This window comes from Eptatretus burgeri, chromosome 3, assembly GCF_056783735.1.
Source record: "Eptatretus burgeri isolate ZD-2024b chromosome 3, Ebu_testis_v1, whole genome shotgun sequence".
In the NCBI taxonomy this organism is placed as follows: Eukaryota; Metazoa; Chordata; class Myxini; order Myxiniformes; family Myxinidae; genus Eptatretus; species Eptatretus burgeri.
Window position 1 is genome coordinate 54,536,793 of NC_140963.1, and position 23,298 is coordinate 54,560,090.

Below are 23,298 nucleotides of genomic sequence, written 5' to 3' on the forward strand. Positions count from 1 at the left end.
CAAGATGGCGGCGCCGACTTTGTATTTTACCGTAAAACCTTCAATAAGTTAGTTATACATTTTTTTCCGAATCGTCTTGGGACTAATAAGGGGCTTTGAGGGAGAGGAAACGCTAAAAATGGCGCGAAAACTGAGGTAAGAAAAGCATAGCAGGGCTCGTCCGGGATTTGAACCCGGGACCTCTCGCACCCGAAGCGAGAATCATACCCCTAGACCAACGAGCCGGACACTTTTGCCTTCATTAAACTTTATTTTATACCTGCGTTCCTTATTTAATCTCCTGATTGTTGATGCGTTTAATATTTTGGAAAATGAGCCGAAAAAAACAGAAAATAATACGGAACAGAAACGGTTCACCGAACGAACGTTACAGGTATATCCGAGGGATAGTCAATAAGTGACCTTAAAATGGCGATATAAATTCGAGAATGTGATGTGTGTAGTTGTGGATGACATTTGTTATTTCTCCGGGTAAGAGTCAGATTTGTCTGTTTTCGATCTGGCAACGTTGAGCGTGTGACGTCAGTAGAGGAGTTCCAAGATGGCGGCTCCCTGATAAGCGTGTGACGTCAGTGGAGGAGTTCCAAGATGGCGGCTCCCTGAGAAGGACGCACCAGGGAGGAGCAACGTTCTGTCTTCCGTTTCTTGCGAAGTGAGGGTGCACCACAGTCACTCCACCCTACTCGCCAGACCTCGCCCCTTCAGGAAAACCTTAGTTAAAAGCGCTGGAAAAGATACATTGAACGCAATGGGAGATTATGTTGAAAAATAACACACTTGTTCCACACGGACATGCAACAAACAATTTGTGAAAAAAAATATTTCAAGGTTACTTATTGAGTGGCCCTCGTGTACTTGTGTGAGAGAAATCACGCCGTCGTCGGAGTCACACGAGTCACAGCTTTGGAAAGAGCTCTTGGAAGTGTGACGTCAGTGCAATCAGAAATGGCGCCGTATTTGCGTACGTAGTAAATGAAAAGCCACGTGTTTTACATGAACACCGATATAATTGTATTTGCAACAACGTACAGAACCGCGAGGGTAAAACAAGCGAAATGGTAAAGAGCCGTTGGAGATTTACAGATTTCCGTTCCGATTTGGTCGCGCTTCTGATTGGCGGATCCCTGGTGCGAGGGGGCGGAGTCAAATCCGGGTGGGAACGCCTCTCGGCTCGTGGGGGACAAGCTCGCGAGCTCGGCTCGTGCGTGACCACCCGCGCCGGCTCCTCGTTATTCTTCTTCTTCGTTCTTCTTCGTTCACGTGACCCACATGGAGGTGAGTAGCGATGACTGGCACGCGTGGGCGCTCCCTCGGCCACTCGGATCGGGTGGACACGCGTTCTTGCGGTCAATCCGTCGGGGAATGGGTGACATTCCGCTTTTCAAACCTGCACCTCAACCTTGTTGTGCCGGATGCTCGGAATGCCGGGCCATTGCTCCTCGCACGCAGCACAATGCTTGGGAAAGTAGTTTGTTTTTTCTGTTCAAGATCGATCTCGTCATCCATTGATCCGCTTTGCCCAAAACGGTTTCTATGAATGTGTGTGGTGTATGTAATATGGGCTCGTGGAGGAGTGTGTGTGTGTGTGTGTGTGTGTGTGTGTGTGTGTGTGTGTGTGTGTGTGTGTGTGTGTGTACATGGCCATCCACCAAGGGACATCGGTACACACCTTCGGGGATTTGTCCTTCACATCTCAGGGTCATGATCCAGGTTTGCCATGCCGAGGCCCTCGTTTCTCCATTGTGGGATTTTCATGGCTTTGTTTTTTTTTTTTTTCAAACTTTCCTGCAGAGTTCGGACGGGAAGGAGGAGGTGCGGTTGGTACGTGTTGGAACACGAAAGAGCCAGGTAAGTGTGTACTCGACCATCCGGTATCGGGGACTGTGAACCTGTGATCTGATGTGGGGACAATGTTTGAGCAAAACTGCACACGAGAGGATTGAACACTCGGGCAACACTCTGACCACGACTACCAAATGGTGGTGTCGTGCTGGACATTGTGAAGTTTGAAATTCATATCTCCATTGTTGTCTTGCAGATGATTATCTTGTGCTTTCACCATGGTCTGACTGTCTTGCAGTGTTTCAAAAGCTCCAACTGCAGTTCGTGATGAACCAACCTTTCCTTTTGTTTGTTTTTTTTGTTTTTTTTTTTACAGTTGGCACGAATCCAGACCGATTTGGTTGTGGAGAAGTTAAAAACAGAAAACCCTGACATCACTTATGAAATTGGTATGATGACGTAATGATGACGTAATGATGTGTTATTGTAGGTCTGACGGATGATGCCAAGATGGAAAAAAAAAAAAACCAAATGCAGTCTTCTTGTTTCACCGTTGAGTTTATGAGTTCGCCAACAAGTTTTGCCACGGTCGTAAACGATGGATCTTTCATGTGTCCTTTGATTAACAATAATAATGTTTCAATGATCTTGTGTGCCTTTTTCGGGTTGACAGGGATGGCCAAGAGGTGCGTGCAGTCGTCTCGGCTGTCTAACTCGGGTTTGAATCCTGACACGGCTAATAAACTGCCATCATTGGTGTTTCACAGGCAGGGCGATTCATCACGATGTGTGCCGTCCCTCGCATGGACGTTTAAGGTGTTTAAAATAATGGGAAAGTTTAATTTCTCAAACAGTATACATTCAGGTAAAAGCAGGGCGGTTCTTTGTTATAGCAGGTCATTGTGTGTCGGTGTTTTTGAGATTCAGGCCAATTGGCAAGTTTTCTTTTCCTTTCCACCGTCCAACCGTAACATGCGCTTTCCTTGCCAAATGAACCGAGCTGTGCGAGGCCGTTGTAAGTCTCGAAAGGCTCTCTTTGTCAAGTGCCATCTGCGCTTATCAGTTGCCGTCTGCCTTATCTGCTCCCTATCCCATCATGTTCCACTCGCCATGCTTTACAAAACGTCTTTGTGTCGCAATAACTGATGTTTCAGAAAGTTCTCAAGTCCTGTTCGCTGGAGGTCATCAAGTGCATCCATTTGTTGTGAACGTCAGCAACATTTATGGCAAAGCATTAAAGTGCGTTTGTGATCCGGTTTCCGATCTCCATTCGCAAGCAACCACGTGCCCACGTCCCACGACCTCGCTATGACGTACTTATTTTGCAATCGGCCATTTAACAAAACAAAAATTTACCTGTTAAATTTCTTTGTTTTTTTTTTTGAGTTGTAGCAAATCCTTATATTGCGCGTTATTTATTTATTTTTCTCTTTAAGGTCGAGGCTCATGAAAGGGTAAGATAGAGGGTATCAATTGCTGGTAGGAACGAATGAATGAATAGGAAGACATTTTTTTTTCATCGTTTGACAAATATTGGGCTCATTTGTGTTATTTGTCTCCACAGTTGCTATGACCACGACAGGAGATCAAATCCTTGATGTTGCTCTTTCCAAAGTGAGTACTTTCATATTTATTTATTTCTGAAATGGTATTCTTGTCCAGTAATTTTCTAAATCGTATTGCCTTGTAATCCTCCTTATTCATGAAGATTTTAGTCATCTCGGTCGGTAGGGAATTTGTAACCGCAATAACTTGTGAACCGCTGTTGGGAATTTGACCAAACCTGGTCCAAGTCATGGCCGATTTCTGGTGACATTTGTGAAAATTTTACATTCTGCTAAACTCGCAATATTGATAAAATTGCAACAAATTTTACCAATACGTGTATTATGTCTTCCGTAATTGCAGGCTGCCGTGTTTGAATAATTTGGTGGTTGTAATGTTGCACGTTGTCCAATCGGACTTCGTGTTGCATGGGAACACCACGTATGGCTGCATGGCACTTCAAGCCAGCCACACAAATACTTCTCCAGGATTTTCCACGAGCCAATGCCATTCTTCTAAAACTGAGAATGTGCTGTGTTAAAGCACATAATGCGATGACATCAGCTTTTAATAGATCACAAGGATTAAATAACCTCAACGTTTGTTTGTCGGAGTTTGTCCTGTCCCTTGGAGTTGGTTGTTGTTTTTTTTTTAGGGGGGGGGGGATTGATATGAGACAATCACCAAATAGCAGAAACCCACGTGACTGCTGTCTTTTGCCACTCGGAGAGCATGGTATGAGCCGTGGCCACATTGATTGTCCACAATGACAGGCACATTGTACGATTGCGAAAAGATGAACGTGGAGACATTGCCCAAGTATGGTGAATTGAAACACCCTTATCTTCGCCGCAACATCCATTTGCGACAGCAAGCGGTGATTGTGAGATAGCCGAGGCTTCAGGAATACCTGACGTGGCTGTTGCATCATTTATCTTAATTTTTATGTCTTCGCAGCTAAAAGTGTTGCACGCGCGTAGCAGATTTTTGTCACCGCAATAACTTGTGAACCGCTGTAGGGAATTTGACCAAACCTGGTGCAATTATGGACTGCGATAAAGATTAACTGATTCAATGTTGCGTTCAACAGGTCAAATGTGACCTTTGAAAATAATTTTTCACTTCATAACTTGAGTTAAAAGTATATGCTGTTATATATATATATATATATATATATATATATATATATATATATATATATATATATATATGCTGTTATATTTATATATATATATATAATATCTTTCTCTCTCTCGTAACCTTGAATTGAGATCAAACTTAATGTGGGTGGAGATATATCCATGGACGCATTTGCATAAAATTCTATTTTAGAGTTCATAGATGAATTGTAAGCCAATTACCTGCCACTTGAAACTCCCAGAGAATGAATTGGAAGCTTGGACACAGGGAAAAACTACAACTGTACTCAGTGGAGCACATACATCCACCAAGCTGAACAGTTTACGTTTTGTATCCCACTGATGGGCCGGAGCTGCTGACCTGAACCAAAATCGAATCGGCTTTTTCTTATCATCTAACCAACTCATCCAACAAGTTTTGTCATCATCCATCCACAACTTTTTGAAATATCGTGCTGTACCTGTATATCTTTCAATGGTAAAGAATTACTTTTAAAATTATCATATCCAAATCCAGATTTTCACCAAAATCTGATCAAATTAATCCGTGTCACATCCCCAACCTGTCCACGACCAAGTTTCATCCCAATCCGTCCACAACTTGAGATATATCGTGCTAAGTATAGTCTTTGGCCCCATCCCTCAATAGTAATGAATCATTTAAAAAATTCTAGTACCGGGATCCAGATCTTCAACAAAATCTAATCATTTTGTCTTTGTCAAATACCCAACTGGTCCACCGAATTTCATCCTAATCCATCCACATATTATTGATGTCCTGCTCACAAACAGCCAGGGTGAATACATAAACACCATCCTCCTTAGTGTTGGAGGTAACTAGAACAGCACTCGGTAGAGCACATACCTACTCCAGGCTGAACATCATGGGCCAAATTTACAAAAGGCTCTTAAGAGTTGGACGCATGTAGAATCGCTAATCGTGCGATGCTCACCCATTCAGTTAGTCGCCAATCGCTGAAAAGTGATAATCCTAATGCCTGATCAAAACCTAATCGCAAGTGTTTAAATAACAAACTTTTGCATGTCGGCGAGGGCATGCGGGAGTGTGTTTAAGGCCTTGAAGCAAGCATTTCATGGCTTATAATTGGAAGTTTACATGGGATGGTGAATATGGATGTGTTAGGAGTGCTTGAATTAGCTCGAGGAGGCAGAAGAGGATAGGAATAGGGCTGTTTGCCGACGTGAATTGAGAATCTTCGAGGAGAAATGCAATCCATGGAGAAGTATCACAATATCAAATTTGTCCAGAGTTGCAGACTCTCGAAGGAATCATGTCGTTGGCTGCTGAATCTAGTGTAAGATGACCTGAATCAATCCACAATGAGGAGCAATTCACTGAATCCCCTCCAACAATTGGCCATGGTGCTGTGATTGTATTGTATGCAAGTGCATCATTTCAACCGGATGTTGGACATATGTGCAGTGTTTCACAGGCTAATCAGCTCTTTAGGCACGCACAACTAATCAGCTCTCCCCCTTTGTAAATTGGTATTTTGACAGGCAATTAGCTGTGCGTGTACAATGATGTTTTTGTCAGCATTTAAGGGTTAGGCCTGTGTTAATTAGCAAGACACTTGCTTAAACGCCTTTCGTAAATTCGGCTCTTTACGTTTTGTATCCCACTGAGAGCCCAGGTCTGCATCTGGACCTGAACCAAAATCTAAGCGGCTTGTTCTTGTCGCACATAACCCATCCAACTTTTTTTTTAAAATATCGTTTTTAGACCCATCTCTCAATGGTGAAGAATCGCTTGAAATTCTAGTATCTGGATCGTCATCAAAATTTAAATTTGTCTTTGTCACACACCCAACCTGTCCACGTTTCTCTGAATCTGTCCATAATTGAGATATCCTGCTCACAGACAAATGGGGGTGAAAACATCTTCTCCATCCACCTTCGGTTGAGGTTAAAATAAATTTTAAAATCAAGTTTTTATTTTTTTGTTTGTTAACCTCCGCCATCGAAGATGGACGGAGGTTACTGTTTTCACCCCTGTCTGTTGGATTCGCTATATATGCTAGATATCCCTTATTGTCGGGTTTTCCGTGTGTGTGTGTGTGTGTGTGTGTGTGTGTGTGTGTGTGTGTGTGTGTGTGTGTGTGTGTGTGTGTGTGTGTGTGTGTGTGTGTGTGTGTGTGTGTGTGTCTGCAACGCGAGGCTCCACAGCACAAACCAGTGAACCGATTTTGATGAAACATTGCCAACAGGTGGAATACATACTGGGAATGTGCGCGTTTGAATTTCGTTGCCTAGCAACCACCCGTTGCTGTGCAGCGGCCGAAAAACCGCGTACAGTATTTTCAATACTTGTCCTTCAGTTTTGAATGTAGATAAACGAGACTTCGGAATTAAACACTTCGTGATATTGAGAAAATTTTACTCGAGCTGATTTTTGATTGAGGTTTTATTTTTCAAATGGTAGTCCTTCAAAAATCGGGTGTCTATTTACCGTCATTTAAGGTGTGTATACAGTGTTTGTAAGGAACTACACCATCGTTCCACCTTCGATCTCTCCTCGATCCAAACGTTATTGACCAAAGTGAAAAGGATCCAAAATAAGTGGAATCACCGGCATTTCTGTCTTTGTGGATTTCTAATAATGTTTATTCGTTTACTGAAAACGATTCCACGACCCACACACCACGCTCAATTATTTATTTATTTACCGAAAACAATTCCACGATCCACACACCACCTTCAATTATTTACTGAAAACGATTCCAGGATCCACACACCACCTCCAATTATTTATTTATTTACCGAAAACGATTCCACGATCCACACACCACCTCCAATTATTTATTTATTTACCGAAAATGATTCCACGACCCACACACCACCTCCAATTATTTATTTATTTACCGAAAACGATTCGACCCACACACCACCTCCAATTATTTATTATTTAAAGTGGGAGTGGCATAGGAAAGTGGGCGTGGCTTATGAAAAATATTATGTGGCTCAGGAGGTGTGGTCAAACAAGAGCATTGAGAGAAGTTTGTGTGTGTGTGTGTGTGTGTGTGTGTGTGTGTGTGTGTGTGTGTGTGTGTGTGTGTGTGTGTGTGTGTGTGTGTGTGTGTGTGTGTGTGTGTGTGTGTGTGTGTGTAATGCGAGGCTCCACAGCACAAACCAGCAAACCGATTATTTTTCAAATGGTAGTCCTTCAAAAATAGGGTGTCTATTTACCGTCATTTTTTATGAGGAGTGCCAGTTGGCAAAAAAAAAAATCTTGCCAGGCAGAGGAACAATTGTATGTGAACCAATACGTCTTGGCAATGAATCTTTGTCGGTGGATCGGTCAGAATGAAAAGCATCGTATCCAGCGCTGAGATCCTAGCGAATCCCTCGTCGCCTACCGGCTTGTTTGTTTATGAACAGTATTACGGAAAAACTCCTGGATGGATTTCGACGAAACTTGGTGGGGGGATTAGGTATGGTCCAAGGATCATGCCATCAGATTTTGGACTTGGTCCAAAGTCCAATATGGCTGCTATGGTGGGCATTTTGATAAAATATTTGAATATTTGTTTTTGCATTTCTACATGTTTTAAGTGATTTGCAACCAAAAATAAATAAATTTGTTCGAGGGGAAAAAAAAAATTTGCAACTTTTTTTCAAAAAAATTTCGATTTTATTTGAAAAATATTTGAATTTTTTTTTTTGCATTGCTACATGTTTTAAGTGATTTCCAACCCCCCCCCAAAAAAATTTGTTTGAGAAAAAAAAAAATTTTGCAACTGTTTTCAAAAAAATTTGATTTTTTTTTTGGGCATTTCTACATGCGCGTCGATCTACTTTAGTTTATTCAATCGTGGTTCAGTAGAGTCTGATCCGTTTTGACCTACAATGAATAGGATATGAGGTTCACTTAAGTGACCCAGCAGTATTGGCGGTGGAGGTTTTGCACTCTACCGAGTGCTCCCCCTCTAGTTTGTTTGTGTTTTCCATCCAGATTGGTGTCCATCCATGTGATTTTCCACTGAAAAATGTTTTTTTTTTGTGCCAATCATAGACTTCCATGAATCTGTACAAAAGGCCCATCAATGCCATAAATTGTGGAACCAGCAGTAGCCTCTTGCCTTTCCAGCAATTATGCAAACCGTCTGTCAGAAAATCCCACCGTTGGTGTTCCGTCTATTCCTCTATACCAGCTCATTTGTAGAGTTCACTGGAATGGAATTGGTGAACATTTTCACCAATTTTGACCTGTCCTTTTGGGAGGGGGGTGTATTGGAAGTCTTTCGAAAGAGAATAGGGGAGGGGAGGAATGCAATGGAAGTGCATTACCAGCAACAGCTGCCAATGCGCACTGCACAGAGAGTCATTTATTGTTACATTAATGGGGGAAGGGTGGCAGAATTGAGGTATCGACTCCATTTTGTGTCTGTTCAGTTTTTACACTTTTTATACATGTAACTATCGATCGATGCTAAGTAATGTGCAATGCTGTAAGACTGTTACCTGTAATATCTAGGACAGGGTAAGGTGTCTTGTCTGTTCTTCCTGTCGAACCGGGTGAGCCAGTCAGTCCTCAACACAGCAGCACGCCCTTCCAACTCCCCCTCCCCCACCACATCCCTTTGATGGCCATGGAAGAAGTCCCATCCCTCATGCAGGCCTCTGGTTATCGGGAAACAAGGCAGTGTCGAGCCGTATACACGGCGGTATTGTGAATTTTGGAGAGAACAGTTGAAATAAATGTTCCTAAATTTTGTAAATGAAGTACATTGTCAGTTACCACGTGTTGTGATTTGTGAAAATGAACGAATATTTGAGTGATGAGAGTACTGATTATTGATTTGATATTTAACCCATTTGTTTCTGCAGATTGGCGAAAAAAGCCTTTTTACGAAGGAGCTGGAGAGGGCGTTGGAGCGGAAAGAGCAAGTTTGATATATATTTCCAATTTCCAATTCACTTTTTGGAGGGAGGGAGGGAGGGGGGTAGGAGGAGAGGGGAGGATGAGGAGCAAAGGGGGGTTTGAGAGGGGGAGAGAGACCATTGATACTGAATACTTCACTATTTGCTCCTACATCTTGAAATAAAAGTCAAGTCAGAATTCATTTTGAGATGTCTGGTATTGTAGTCTTATTTCCCAAAGGACAGACATTTATTTTGGCCTTTGCAGGGCAATGCAAGGTTTACCTTTGGCTGGCTTGCTTTCCTTATTCAAAAAAAGCAAGATGCTTGGAAGCGACTGCTTCGCCACAAGCCGACTTCCACTGAGGTTGAGAAAATAGCTGGATAACGTCAGGCGTCATGAAATGAACCTGTGATCGGAGAGAGCAAGCATTTTGTAAGAGTTCACAAGAACAATCCCTATCAGGTGAGAGGTGACAGACCAGTCAGAATGTAATCAGCAGATCAAAGAACTTGCCAGTCAGTCTATGCAAATTGTTATAATCTATGGTGCTTTGGAAGTTTTCTGATTACAACCAATGAAATTTCAACCTGAATGAGGATATGATCATAGGAGCCAAGTCAGGCTGAAGATAAGCAGGAAAGTTGGTCATTTCATGATGGCCCATTTGTGAAGATCCAAGTTGGAAAATTATCCGAGTCAGGCCTAAGACTATGCAGGAGACCCGGGCAGCAGTGCAGTCGTTTGATGATGAAATTTCCGATACCTGGGTCGCTGGCAGCATTTGAATCTCACGATAAAGAAGAGTTGTCGGTGATTTCGCAACAGCTTGTTGTTGTTTGAAGAAAGTTATCTTGTTTTGAATGAATTTATTATGGACTTTATTATTTAATTAATATCTAACTGTTTCTCCACCCAGAGTTGACCTCGTCGTTCACTCCTTGAAGGACTTGCCAACCGCTCTACCTGCAGGCTTCTGCATTGGCACAATTCTGAAGTACTTTGCACCTTATAGACTCACAATGTGCTGATGTATGGGGGTGGGGTGGAGACTAATTGCCTGTGTAGTCACCACCGATAGTGGAGCCATTACGATGCTGCATATGGTGCAAGACAGTCGTTGCCATTTGTGGTTTGATATTTGGCTCTTTTCTGGTACTTGATCATCATACAGCACTTTCCATTCTTTTTATTAGTATAATTATTTATTTTCCCCAGGCGTGAAGACCCTCGCGATGCTGTGGTGATTGCTGAACAGCATGATGGAAAGGCACTGGCGATGTTGCCTGCGGGAAGGTAACCAAGTGTTGATGCATGAGTTTCATTTTATCAAATTATTGGTTTCATTTCTCAACCAATTAAAGTTTTTACTTGGTTGTGCCTATTCAGTCAATTCAACCACCCTTCCCCTCTCCTCCCTCTCCCCAACATGAAATGTTTTCTATACAATACTTTGGTTTTTTTTTTGGCCTCGTACTTTCTTGATTGGAGAGGGCATCTGTATGTCGGTGTCTGCACAAAAACTAACTTTAATATTGCACTTCATTTTGTCTTGAGCATAGTTTTACAAAGTTGTCCAAGATTGTAACTACAATATTTGTACATCTAATAGAACCATAAGTTGATGTTGAACCTTGAATGTGGATTATATCAGTTATTCACACCCATTCCTGAATGGGTTTGCACACACAGCCAATTGTTTGAGGTATGCTGCAAGGCCTACAAATTGGATTTGCACACCCAACTGAACTTGAGATATCGAATTTAATTAGAAGTTTATTTTGTATCTTAAATGTGCGAGTTGGAGATTTTGTCCTGTTTTTATAAATCGCTAGCCCCTCTCACATACCCTCCTCTATTTCAAAACCCCCTGACCTACATCTTTACATCTTCCTCTCCGCATCTGCCAATCACCGCACCTCCTCCAATCACGGACCTCAGACACCTTAAGTTTTCCTTCCCCTCCTAAGTGACGAGGAAGCGTGAGCCCGTCGGCCGTGCCAGGTACAAAAAGGTGTCGCAAACACCTCGTTATTTTCTCATCTCTCTTGCTTTCTAATTTCTTCGGGTATGTGTCTGGCACCGATCGTGTTCGTATAAGATAAGTCTGTAGAAGTTTATCGGAATAGCTCTGCACTCTCTTGCGTTTGTATATAACTGTTTGTTTTTCTTTTTCTGCACCTCATCAATCTTTTCCCCGACTGCACATATTTCTGTATATTTGAAACATTTGCTGATTATTTTAAATGCCTTTTACTTGCCTTAATTATAAATAAACCTGCAGGATGGGGGAAGTGGAAGGTGGTTTCAAGAGTGCTTTGTGATAGATGGATGCCGGCGAGACTGACGGAAAGGTGTACAGAACGGTCGTGAAGCCAGTGCTGTTGGACAGCGTGGAGACCTGACTGATCATAAGAAGGTTAGAGCAAATATTAGATGTGACAGATGAGGATGCTTAGATGGTTGTGGTCTACGACCAAACCGAATGGTGGAGCAGGATCCATGTCAGCTACTCCACTTGAAGTGGGTTAATAATGCTGTATAAGAAAAACAAAACTTTCTTCGGATGCTTATCGCTGTTAATGCAACATCCTTATTTAACACGTTACATTAGTTATTCGTGCCTGTTGTTTGTGTCCTTTATGACGTCTGTAAAAACAGTAAGTTTCCTGTTGGAATGAGTTTCAATTTTGTTTGACTGCCAGAAAGACTAAAAAAAAATACTTTGTGCCTCTGTGCATGCACAATCGGAATGAGATTCCATACAATTTGCCAAGTTCAGAACTTAAGTACGGTACTGCTAACCAAACTGCAGGTTCATGGTCCGATTCTTTTCTACAGTATTCAAGAGACAACATTCAATTGCAATAAGTAGTTTTTCGCTCATAGACTGGTAGACAGACTGACAGCCAGCCAGCCAAAGTGTACCGATTGTGAACCCCACTTCGCTTCGCACGTTTGGGGTAATAACTTTCATCCACTTTATCACATGACAATATGACTATAGAAGATTTTGGTCATGTAATAAAATAGCACAACGAGATGGAAACCAATGCAGTTGACAAGTAGACTCACACCCATTGGAGCACATACCTCGACGAGGCTGAACAGTTTACGTTTTGTATCCCACTGATATGAGAAATCTACATCTGGACCTGAACCAAAATCTAATCGGATCGTTCTTGTTACAAACACAACATGTCCACCAAGTTTCGTCCGAATCCATCCACAACTTTTTGAGATACCTTGCTATATATAGTTTTTGGCCCCATCTCTCAATGGTGAAAAATCGCTTTAAAGATTCTAATATCTGGATCTGGGTCTTCACCAAAATCGAATCAATTTGTCCTTCACACACCCAACCTGTCCACCTAGTTTCATTATAATCCGTCCACAACTTTTTGAGATATCCTGTTCACAGACAAACAAAGAGAGGTGAAAACGTACCAATAAAAGTTTTTCTTAATATCACAACTCTTGTAACAGACACTTTAATATTTCTGAGAGGATATTCAGGCCAAAACGATCACCCACGCCACACAGATTGTTGATGTAAGATTTTACAAACTCGCATGATCGTAACACGTAGAGTTCTAAGAGTGATTGTCCATTGTATTGTTGCGAATTTGGAAGCTTACTGCACACAAGAGCCAGAGTCCTTATAGATCAGTTATATCAGTATGTGTTTCTAGTTAGGGTCCCGTCCCTTGTTTAATGGGTAATTAAGTGTACGTGTGCTGCGAAGTTGTTTTATCGTCAGGTCTTTAAATCCTTAGATCCGACAAACCAACGACCCTGCCATTCCCATTCACAACTCCTCCACTGAACTAGCACTTTACCAGGCTCCCCTTGCTGTTCAGTTGGAGTTTTCACAGCGTGTCAACACACCTGATCCCTGTTCAATCAGGAACGAACAGCGCGTCAACACACCTGATCCCTGTCCAAACAGAGCGTCTGACACCGAGGCTCCACCCTTCTCAGGGAGCGGATAAAAAGACCAGGCTCTCTTTGGAGGGTTCGTTTGTGTTCGTGTTGGCATCGGAGCCTGGTTGTGTATCGAAGCCTGAGGAGAATCACTTGTTTCACCTGCCTCGCCGCCTCCTCGCTTGTTTTTGCCGTCTGCAGAGATGCCAACTTTTGGAAATCAGAATTAGGGAGGATTTGCAACCGACACCAAATAATGTGCGCTAAGCGCACATCTCGAGCGCAGAGCGCTCGACCCTTGCGGCGGTGTCCAGGGCCCGCCTTAGGGCCCTGGAAGCTCTGGGGTTCTAGACGCTCTCTAGTGCCCTCTGAGCCCTATTTTGGAGCATTTAACATGTTAATTCCCACTTTTTGAACAAAAAAAAAGGGGAAAATTGTGCACTTTTTAATGTTACATGTATGTTAATATTAGTAAGTTAGGGGACAATCAAAGATTAACAAAAAGCACAAAAGAAGCAATATTTTTCTTACCTTACTGGCTGGTACGACTGCTGCTTGCTTTTTCCATGGCAGCTTTGCTGAGTGACAGCTGTGTGGCTCTTTTAGTCCTTCTGATTATGTCTTTGCTGTATTCTCTCTGGTAGCAAGGGGTGCTATGAGCTAGTTTTTCAATTAAGAGAGCTTCCAGGGTTTTGACACTCAAATTGGGACGAAATTCAGTATGATTCTTCCGTACAAGAGTGAGTGCCCGCTCACATGATGCGTTCGAATGAGGAATGACCAAGATTCCCTTCATCACTTTGCTCAAATTAGGATACTTCTTGGCACCAGTGCAGGGATCTGTGAGCTGTGAAATCCGATGCCACTGCTCATCCACTCTCACTGTCTCAGTAGCAATTGTAGCTATGGAGGCGTCTGCCTGGTAGTGAGCGAATTCACTCTCAAGACTGTCTATGTCACTATCACCGCCACTGAACAGACAGGGGAATTTCTTGATGAAAAACTCCACACAGTCAAACCCCACTTCTTGGTGTAGCTTAACATCCAGCACCTGAGCATGCTTGGCTAATTCATCATCTAGCGGCCAGGTTTTGAAGATGTAATTGCAGGCTTTCACATAATATGAGCGAACTGCACTGAAGAAACCTTGGATGTCTGACTCACTCAGAGTGAAGGTGGATTTCCTGAGACTCCTTTGTTCCCTTATATACAGTTTGGCATCGTTCCCAATCATGAGGTCCTCATCATTCTTCTGATGATTTCTGTCAGAGAAGGGTACATTTACCAGAGCAACCGATGACACCGATGGTTTCAAAAACCATACGAAGATATCTTTCACAAGACCATTCAATTCTCCGTGCAGGAGATGAATACAGGGTTCGTCTCTTTGGAGCAGAAGATTCCCCTTCTCAAAAAGCTTGTTAGCATATCGAAGGAAGAAACAATAGAGTTTTGTTTGTGGAGACAAGAACATCCTGTTGACACGTTTTTCTCTAGATTCCTGCACAGTGTTTGAGGAAGATGCGCTTTTAGTTGTAGAACTCGTAGTACACTTAGCCGCAGGTCGATCACACTTGCGTTTACTGCCAGCAGAAGAGGTCAGACTCGTAGTACCAGATCCAATTTTACGTTTGAGGAGAGAGCTTGAGGTAGGTGCAGCCAAGGAAGAAGACCTCTGATTCGAAGGTTTTGCTGAGCTTCTATCAAGTGATTTGGCAAAAGCAGAACTTAACTTGGGTCCTTCTTTGCCTGTAGATGGGACTATCACAGTCTTTCTCGACTCTGAAGGGATCTGCTTTGTAGATGAACGTGATGAAGGGCCGGTGATGCTACCTGCTCTCAGCATTGGTTTTGGTGCTGTCCCTGCTGTCTTCTTCGCAGCAGATACTGCAGTGGTAGTGGTGAATGCTGCTCCACTAGTGCTTGATCCTGCAGTGCCAGTACTGGCAGTAGATACAGTGCCGTCCTTCTTGCTCGTTGTTAGAGTCTTGGCTACAGTTGGTTGCATTTTTCTTCGTACTTCTTCTTTGAAGAAGAGGCGAAGTGGCTCCCACTGTTCAATCAGCCTGTCTAGGCACTGACCAAGGGACAGCCACCTTGTTGCGACATGCTTCAGAATCTTGTGTGTCGGGGCATCACAGAGTTCTTGCAGTGCTTTCACTCCTTTGACGCGTTTACTACTTTTGTCCAAGTAGTAGTAAATATCGATGAGAAAGTCATCTAATTCAATGGGTAAGGCCTGAGCCGCCTTCTTGGCCGTATTGTGCATCATATGGCAAGGGCATCCCATGATGTAGCACTCTGGATTTTGTTTGTGGATATAAGCAGCGACTCCTTTGTGCTTGCCCACCATGACAGAGGCATTATCAGCACAAAAGGAAACACAATTTCCCCACGGAATTTTCCTGTCACTGAACTCATGATCAAGCAGTTTGAAAATGTTTTCTCCAGTGGAATCTTGTTTGCACGCAGGCAACTTAGCAAACCTTGCTTCACAATCCCAGCACTGTTGTCATAGTACGAAATCAGGACAGGATATAGCTGGGCCTCACCACTGTCATTGCTACCGTCTGTAGCTAGGCTAAATGGAGCTAGTCTAGCAATATCGGCAATAGATGAAGCAGTAACATTTGACAACTCACCAATTATTGCTGAAGTTTTTGTTCTTGCACATCCATACTTTGAAGCAACTTTTGAATCTGGAAACATCTTTTGAAATAGAGGTCCAGCATGATCTGAGACTGATATGGGCAAGTTATGTTCCACAATAAATCCACTAAAGAGAAGTTCCGCTTGGGTAACATCCTCTTCCTCGCTTGTCCCTTGTTTGGTGAAATAATTCAGAAGTGTACCGGTACTCGTGCTCGAAGATCTCTCCTTTGCAATGTCTGTGTGCCGTTTGCTTCCAACGTGCTTCCGAATATCATCGCGACCTCCGTGCTCAACTGAAATATCAACGCTGCATACTGTACAATACGCATGATGAATTCCTCTTTCAGACTTTCGAATACACGGGTATTGGAGACTGTATTCGGTCTTGTACTTCTGAGACCATTTCTTGGTCTTCGTAAGCTTCTTTTCTGCCATTTCGTAATCAACATCGAGGGCTTGAAGCATCGGTAACTTCGAAGTCGATGTTCCACAGCTGCAGCGCGACTCGTAGAACTCTAGCGGCTGTTAAACACCGCACGGTGGTCGCGACCGCCGGGCTGGTACGGGGCCCAGCTGCATGCAGTGAGCGTATCGCATGCATATACACTGTGCATACATACCGCATGCACTGTATTGCACACATACCGCATGCACTAAATCTCAGTGCATGATCGCATAAGCGAGATCCAGACCCAATGTTTCGCTGCTCCTCATTTGAATTTGCAATTTTTTACGTACAATTTGGTAGCAGCGAACGTTATGGAGTTACCACATGCTCTACGTAGCAGACGATGCTTTTCATTCAATTCTCATAGTAGTACATTCTGATTAGTGAACAGTGCAAAAATATCAAAATTTCGGGAGGATAAGGATAGTGATCGTAAGGGCGGGAGTTTGGGTGAATTTTCGGAAGCCTCCCGATGAAATCGGGAGGGTTGGCATCTGTGCGTCTGGATCATGCTGGCATCTGCCGCTCCACTCCTGGTGCCTTCGTCCTTGATGCCACGTGAAAGCTGCGGGTTTGAGTCCCGCCACTGAGCCAGATCGTCGAAGACCGCACGAGGCGGACAGGTCCAAGCACAGGCTCTGGCCTCCAGCTCACCTTTCCTCGAGCTGGAAGCCTTCAATAAAGACCCGACGGGGTCCGTTTCTTTTGGGTGTGTGCCTGTGTGTGGGCCCCGTCTCTTAAGTAGAATTGTCAAGTGCTTTTGCTCACTGTATATTGCCTGCATGATATTCGGATAACTCTGCCCTTACGTGCTTCCTGCCCCACTATTATTGTAATAAATTTCCCTATTGTTGAATGTCCCAGCTCGTTCCCTGTCATTTCTTTTATTGGCTTAGCACGGTGCGTGTTGAGAAATAGCGAGGTAGTAAATTGTTAATTTGGACCGACGGGCCTCGGTAACGTCTGCTTGGGTTACACACGGTTGGGGCACGGTAACGGCTCGTCCCGCTCAAGGTCTGTCGAGGGTGTGAATTCCCCGGTAGGTTTGCCACGTGGGTAATTAGGTATATTGAAGTTTGGCAATTAACGCTACCCCACGCGGTTGAAGTATTGACGATTTATGGTCCTGTAAGGGACCTGTGCCTTTCAGATTTATCCGAGGGTCACGACCTAAATTGCAGGTGTTCGGTGGAGACGACTCTACTGCTCCACCTCGCGGTCGTGCTCGCCACCGATACCCGGCCCCACAACAGGGGCCCCGACCCCTGGTCTGATCTAATTGAAACTTGCCAGGTATATTGCTGGGGACCTGAGTATGTGCCTTTTTAAGGTTTGATATTAATCGGAAAAGTGGTTCCCAAGTTATGGCCATTTATTTACCAAACCAATGACAGGACACGTTGCTGCATAGGCGTGGCCGATGGGGAAAGGGCACCATTTAGTTACCAATGACAGGACAAGTTGCTGCGTAGGTGTGGCCGTTGGGGAAGAGATCCTGTTACCAATGACAGGACACGTTGCTTGGCGTTTTGCACCCAGCGCGTTCCACATTACGGGTTACAACGTACGGACTTCCGGATAGTGATGACTTGCTGTATTCTAATAATTTCTCTATTTCTTATGCGCATTTATAGATACACAAAAACCTGGTGTTGGTGCAGTGGTTAGGGCAGTGGCTTGGGACCCAAAAGGTCCTGAGTTCAAGCCCCGTTGGGCCACTAAATTTATTTATATATATATATATATATATATATATATATATATATATATATATATATCATGTATGTATGTATGTATGTATATACATATATAAACTGAAACGCAAAAGAAACTTACCACTTGTTTGAAATGTAACAAAATTGTCTTCTTCTTCTTCTTTCGGCTCGCTCCCGTTAGGGGTCGCCACAGCGGATCAACCGTCTCCATTTCGCTCTATCCTCCACATCTTCCATTGACACTCCAACCACCCGCATGTCCACCCTCACCGTATCCATGAACCTCTTCTTTGGCCTTCCTCTTCTCCTCCTGCCTGGTGGCTCCATCTTCAACATCCTTCTCCCGATATACTCCGTTTCCCTCCTGTGTACATGTCCAAACCATCTCAATCTCGCCTCTCTCACTTTCTCTCCAAACCGTCCTACCTGTGCTGTCCCTCGAATATACTCATTCCTTATCCTGTCCATCCTTGTCACTCCCAACGAGAATCGTAGCATCTTTAACTCTGCCACCTCCAGCTCCGCTTCCTGTCTTTTTGTTAGCGCCACCGCCTCCAAACCATACAACAGAGCTGGTCTCACAACCGTCTTATATACTTTCCCCTTCACTCTTGCAGCTACCCTTATGTCACAAATCACTCCTACAACTCTTCTCCACCCACTCCATCCTGCCTGCACTCTCTTTTTCACTTCTCTCCCACACTCTCCGTTACTTTGGACAGTTGATCCCAAGTATTTAAACCCATCCACCTTCCCCACCTCAACTCCTTGCAACCGCACCATACCACCACCCTCCCTCTCATTTACGCACATGTACTCCATCTTACTCCGACTGACTATCATTCCCCTTCTCTCCAGTGCGTACCTCCACCTCTCGAGGCTAGCTTCAGCCTGCTCCCTACTCTCCCTGCAGATCATGATGTCATCCGCGAACATCATAGTCCATGGGGACTCCAGTCTGATCTCGTCCGTCAACCTGTCCATCACCATTGCAAACAGGAAAGGGCTCAGAGTCGATCCTTGGTGCAATCCCACTTTAACCTTAAACCGGTCCGTCATTCCTACCGCACACCTCACCGCTGTCACACTGTCCTCGTACATATCCTGCACGATCCTCACATACTTCTCCACCACTCCCGACTTCCTCATACAATGCCACAACTCCTCTCTTGGCACCCTATCATAAGCTTCCTCTAAATCCACAAACACACAATGTAACTCTTTCTGGCCTTCCCTATACTTCTCAAAGCAAACATCGCATCAGTGGTGCTCTTTCCTGGAATAAACCCATATTGCTGCTCACAGATCGTCACCTCTCCTCTCAACCGAGCTTCCACTACTCTTACCCACAACTTCATGGTGTGGCTTAACAACTTTATCCCTCTGTAATTTCCACAGCTCTGCACATCACCCTTATTCTTGAAAATCGGAACCAGTACACTTAATCTCCACTCCTCCGGCATCCTCTCACTTTCCAAGACTTTATTAAATAATCTGGTTAACAACCCCACTGCCATCTCTCCGAAGCACTTCCATGCCTCCACTGGTATACCATCTGGGCCAACCGCCTTTCCACTTTTCATCTTCTTCATAGCAGTCCTCACTTCATCCTTACTGATCCACCCCACTTCCAGATTCACTATCTCCACCTCTTCCAACCTTCTCTCTCTCTCTCATTTTCTTCATTCATCAGCTCCTCAAAGTACTCCATCCTCCTTCTCAACACACTCTCCTCGCTCGTCAACACATTCCCATTTGCGTCCTTTATCACCCTAACTTGCAGCACATCCTTCCCAGCTCGGTCCCTCTGTCTTGCCAATCGGTATAAATCCTTTTCCCCTTCTTTTGTATCCAACTTCTCATAAAGCTCATCATATGCCTTTTCCTTGGCCTTTGCCACCTCTCTTTTTGCCTTTCGACACCACTCCTTGTACTCCTGCCTACTTTCTTCATCTCTCTGACTATCCCACTTCTTTTTCGCCAACCCCTTCTTCCTTATACTTTCCTGTACTTCCTCATTCCACCACCAAGTCTCCTTATCTTCCTTTCTCTGTCCAGATGTCACACCAAGTACCTTCCTAGCTATCTCCCTCACAACTTCTGCTGTCGTTGCCCAATCATCCCACCCATCTTTACCACCATCCAACGCCTGTCTCACCTCCTCCCTAAATTTCACGCAACAGTCTTCCTCCTTCAGCTCCGACCATCTGGTCCTTGGTTCAGCCCTCACTCTCTTCCTCAACCTCACCTCTAAAGTCATCCTACAGACCACCAATCGATGCTATCGAGCTTTACTCTCCCCTGCCACCACCTTACAGTCACTAATCTCTTTCAGGTTGCATCTCCTGCTTAAGATGTAATCCACCTGTGTGCACTTTCCTCCACTCTTGTGTGTCACCCTGTGTTCCTCCTTCTTCTTGAAATAAGTATTTACCACTGCCATTTCCATTCTTTTTGCAAACTCTACCACCATTTGCCCTTCCACATTTCTCTTGTTGAGCCCGTACCTCCCCATCACCTCCTCATCCTCTTTATTCCCTTCCCCAACATGCCCATTGAAATCTGCTCCAATCACCACTCTTTCATCCTTGGATACACTCTCCACCACTTCATCCAACTCACTCCAGAAATCTTCTTGATACTCCATCTCACACCCCATATGTGGGGCATATGCACTGATGACATTCATCATCACCCCTTCAATTTCCAACTTCACACTCATCACTCGGTTAGACACTCTCCTCACCTCCAATACCCTCTTGACATAATCTTCCTTCAGGATTACCCCACACCATTTCTCCTCCAATCTACACCATGGTAGAACAGTTTGAAACCACCTCCAATGTTCCTAGCCTTACTCCCCATCCACTTGGTCTCTTGTACACACAGTATGTCCACCTTTCTTCTCTCCATCATATCAGCCAACTCTCGCCCTTTGCCAGTCATCGTCCCAACATTCAGAGTTCCAATTCTCATCTGCTCACTTCTACCCTTCCCCCTCTCCCACTGCCTCCGGACTCGCCTTCCCCGTCTCCTTCTCCTCCTTCGCCCAGCAGTAGCACAATTTCCACTGGTACCCTGCTGACCACTGGTACCGGTGGCGGTCGTTGGTAACCCGGGCCTTGACCGATCCGATATGGAAATTCGTTTTGTTGTCCGCATAATGATTTGGCATAGGTTTTTTCGCCGGATGCCCTTCCTGACGCAACCCTGGTCGACTCTTACGACACACAGGGATATGGTCCACCTATTCTAACCGGGGCATACACCGGGCCCAGTACAACTGGTACTCATTTCGCCGACCTCGGAAGGATGACAGGCTGAGTCAACCCCCTGGTGTTTTCGACTTGGTTTATACATACATATATATATATATATATATAAATTAATTCAGTGTCCCAACGGGGCTTGAACTCAGGATCTTTTGGGTCCCAAGCCACTGCCCTAACCACTGCGCCAACACCAGGATAAATGTAACAAAATTGAAACAGTTCAAAATAAAACAAACCAACAATTGCTAATTGAAACATTGGCATTTTATTGATGACATGTCAAGTTTTTGACCAAGATACACCATCTCATAAGTTTGTTCTACAGTACAGAACAGCACAGGGTGAAATGTCAGTCCCCTTTCAATAGCATGTGGCCACCATTGTTTTGGATACAGGCAGTGCATCGTCGGCGCATACTGCCTACCAGTCTTTGGATGGATTGCTGCTGGATTCTGTCCCACTCAGTCCTCAATGTCAGAAGCCATCTGACTTTGGACCATCTGCCTGTCCTGCCTTGCAGTGGTGACTCTTGGCCTCCCTGATCGAGGTCTGTCATCTGCAGAGATGTGGAGGGTGTCTCTGTCCACCAGGGCTGATATCGTCTGGTGTGAAGAGCCAAGGCAACGTGCCACCTCACGGTAGCTCAATCCGCCTTGCAGCATGCCCAAGGCACACTGCCGTTGATCCCTTGACAATCGTGGCATGTTGATTGAAATGCCCATTTTGCACTGGCCTTTTTAAAGCCAATATCAAGACATCATGTGCAGCTCATTAAAATCATCCCGTACCCCTTGGCTAATCACTGACAGTCAAAACGGCTGTTCAACAGCTGTGCTATGAAGTGACCATTGAAGGTTCCAGTGACCATCCGTGACCGTTTTGTCTGACAGTGAGGACACTATTGTCCACAAATAAGTTCACACATTTACTTCATGCAGTGTTATTGTTGATATTTGAAGGTTTAAAAGGTGATAAGTTTCTTTCGCGGTTCAATATATATATATATATATATATATATATATATATATATATATATATATATATATATATATATATATATATATATATATATATATATATATATATATATATATATATATATATATATATATATAACACCAGGGGGTTGACTCAGCCCGTCATCCTTCCGAGGTCGGCAAAATGAGTGCCAGTGTTCTGGGCCCGGTGTATGCCCCGGTTAGAATAGGTGTACCATTTCCCTGTGTGTCGTAAGAGGTGACCAGGGTTGCGTCAGGAAGGGCATCCGGTGTAAAAAACTTATGCCAAATCATTATGCGGACAACAAAACTAATTTCCATACCGGATCGGTCGAGGCCTGGGTTACCAACGACCGCCACCGGTACCGGTGGTCAGCAGGGTACCAGTGGAAATTGTGCTACTGCTGGGCGAAGGAGGAGGAGGAGGAGGAGAAGGAGACGGGGAAGGCGAGTCCGGAGGCAGTGGGAGAGGGGAGAAGTAGAAGTGTGGAGGTGAGAGTTGGAACTCTGAATGTTGGGACGATGACTGCAAAGGGCGAGAGTTGGCTGATATGATGGAGAGAAGAAAGGTGTACTGTGTGTACAAGAGACCAAGTGGATGGTGAGCAAGGCTAGGAGCATTGGAGGTGGTTTCAAACTGTTCTACCATGGTGTGGATGGGAGGAGAAATGGTGTCGGGGTAATCCTGAAGGAAGATTATGTCAATAGGGTATTGGAGGTAAGGAGAGTGTCTGACCGAGTGATGAGTGTGAAGTTGGAAATTGAAGGGGTGATGATGAATGTCATCGGTGCATATGTACCGCATATGGGGTGTGAGATGGAGTATAAAGAAGATTTCTGGAGTGAGTTAGATGAAGTGGTGGAGAGTGTATCCAAGGATGAAAGAGTGGTGATTGGAGCAGATTTCAATGGGCATGTTGGGGAAGGGAATAAAGAGGATG

At 44.2% G+C, this 23,298-nt stretch overlaps 1 protein-coding gene and 1 non-coding gene across 3 annotated transcripts in view; one reads left to right on the forward strand and one right to left on the reverse strand.

The window, feature by feature from the left end:
- Window positions 1-152: 152 nt before the first annotated feature.
- Window positions 153-224, reverse strand: TRNAP-CGG (transfer RNA proline (anticodon CGG)). The gene has a single exon. It is a non-coding gene; the product is annotated as a tRNA-Pro (tRNA).
- A 914-nt stretch (window positions 225-1,138) lies between these two features.
- HMBS (hydroxymethylbilane synthase) overlaps window positions 1,139-23,298 on the forward strand; it is a 34,020-nt gene continuing 11,860 nt past the window's right edge. The window contains exons 1-7 of one of the 2 annotated variants that reach the window (XM_085873443.1): window positions 1,139-1,275; window positions 1,792-1,848; window positions 2,159-2,231; window positions 3,347-3,396; window positions 9,315-9,370; window positions 10,268-10,345; window positions 10,567-10,644. In XM_085873443.1, coding sequence (XP_085729569.1) covers window positions 1,270-1,275; window positions 1,792-1,848; window positions 2,159-2,231; window positions 3,347-3,396; window positions 9,315-9,370; window positions 10,268-10,345; window positions 10,567-10,644 — 398 coding nt within the window. In that variant the 5' untranslated portion in view covers window positions 1,139-1,269. Of the gene's footprint in view, window positions 1,276-1,791; window positions 1,849-2,158; window positions 2,232-2,458; window positions 2,599-3,346; window positions 3,397-9,314; window positions 9,371-10,267; window positions 10,346-10,566; window positions 10,645-23,298 lie in introns of those variants that run through there. The other variant, XM_085873444.1, reaches the window with a different exon arrangement.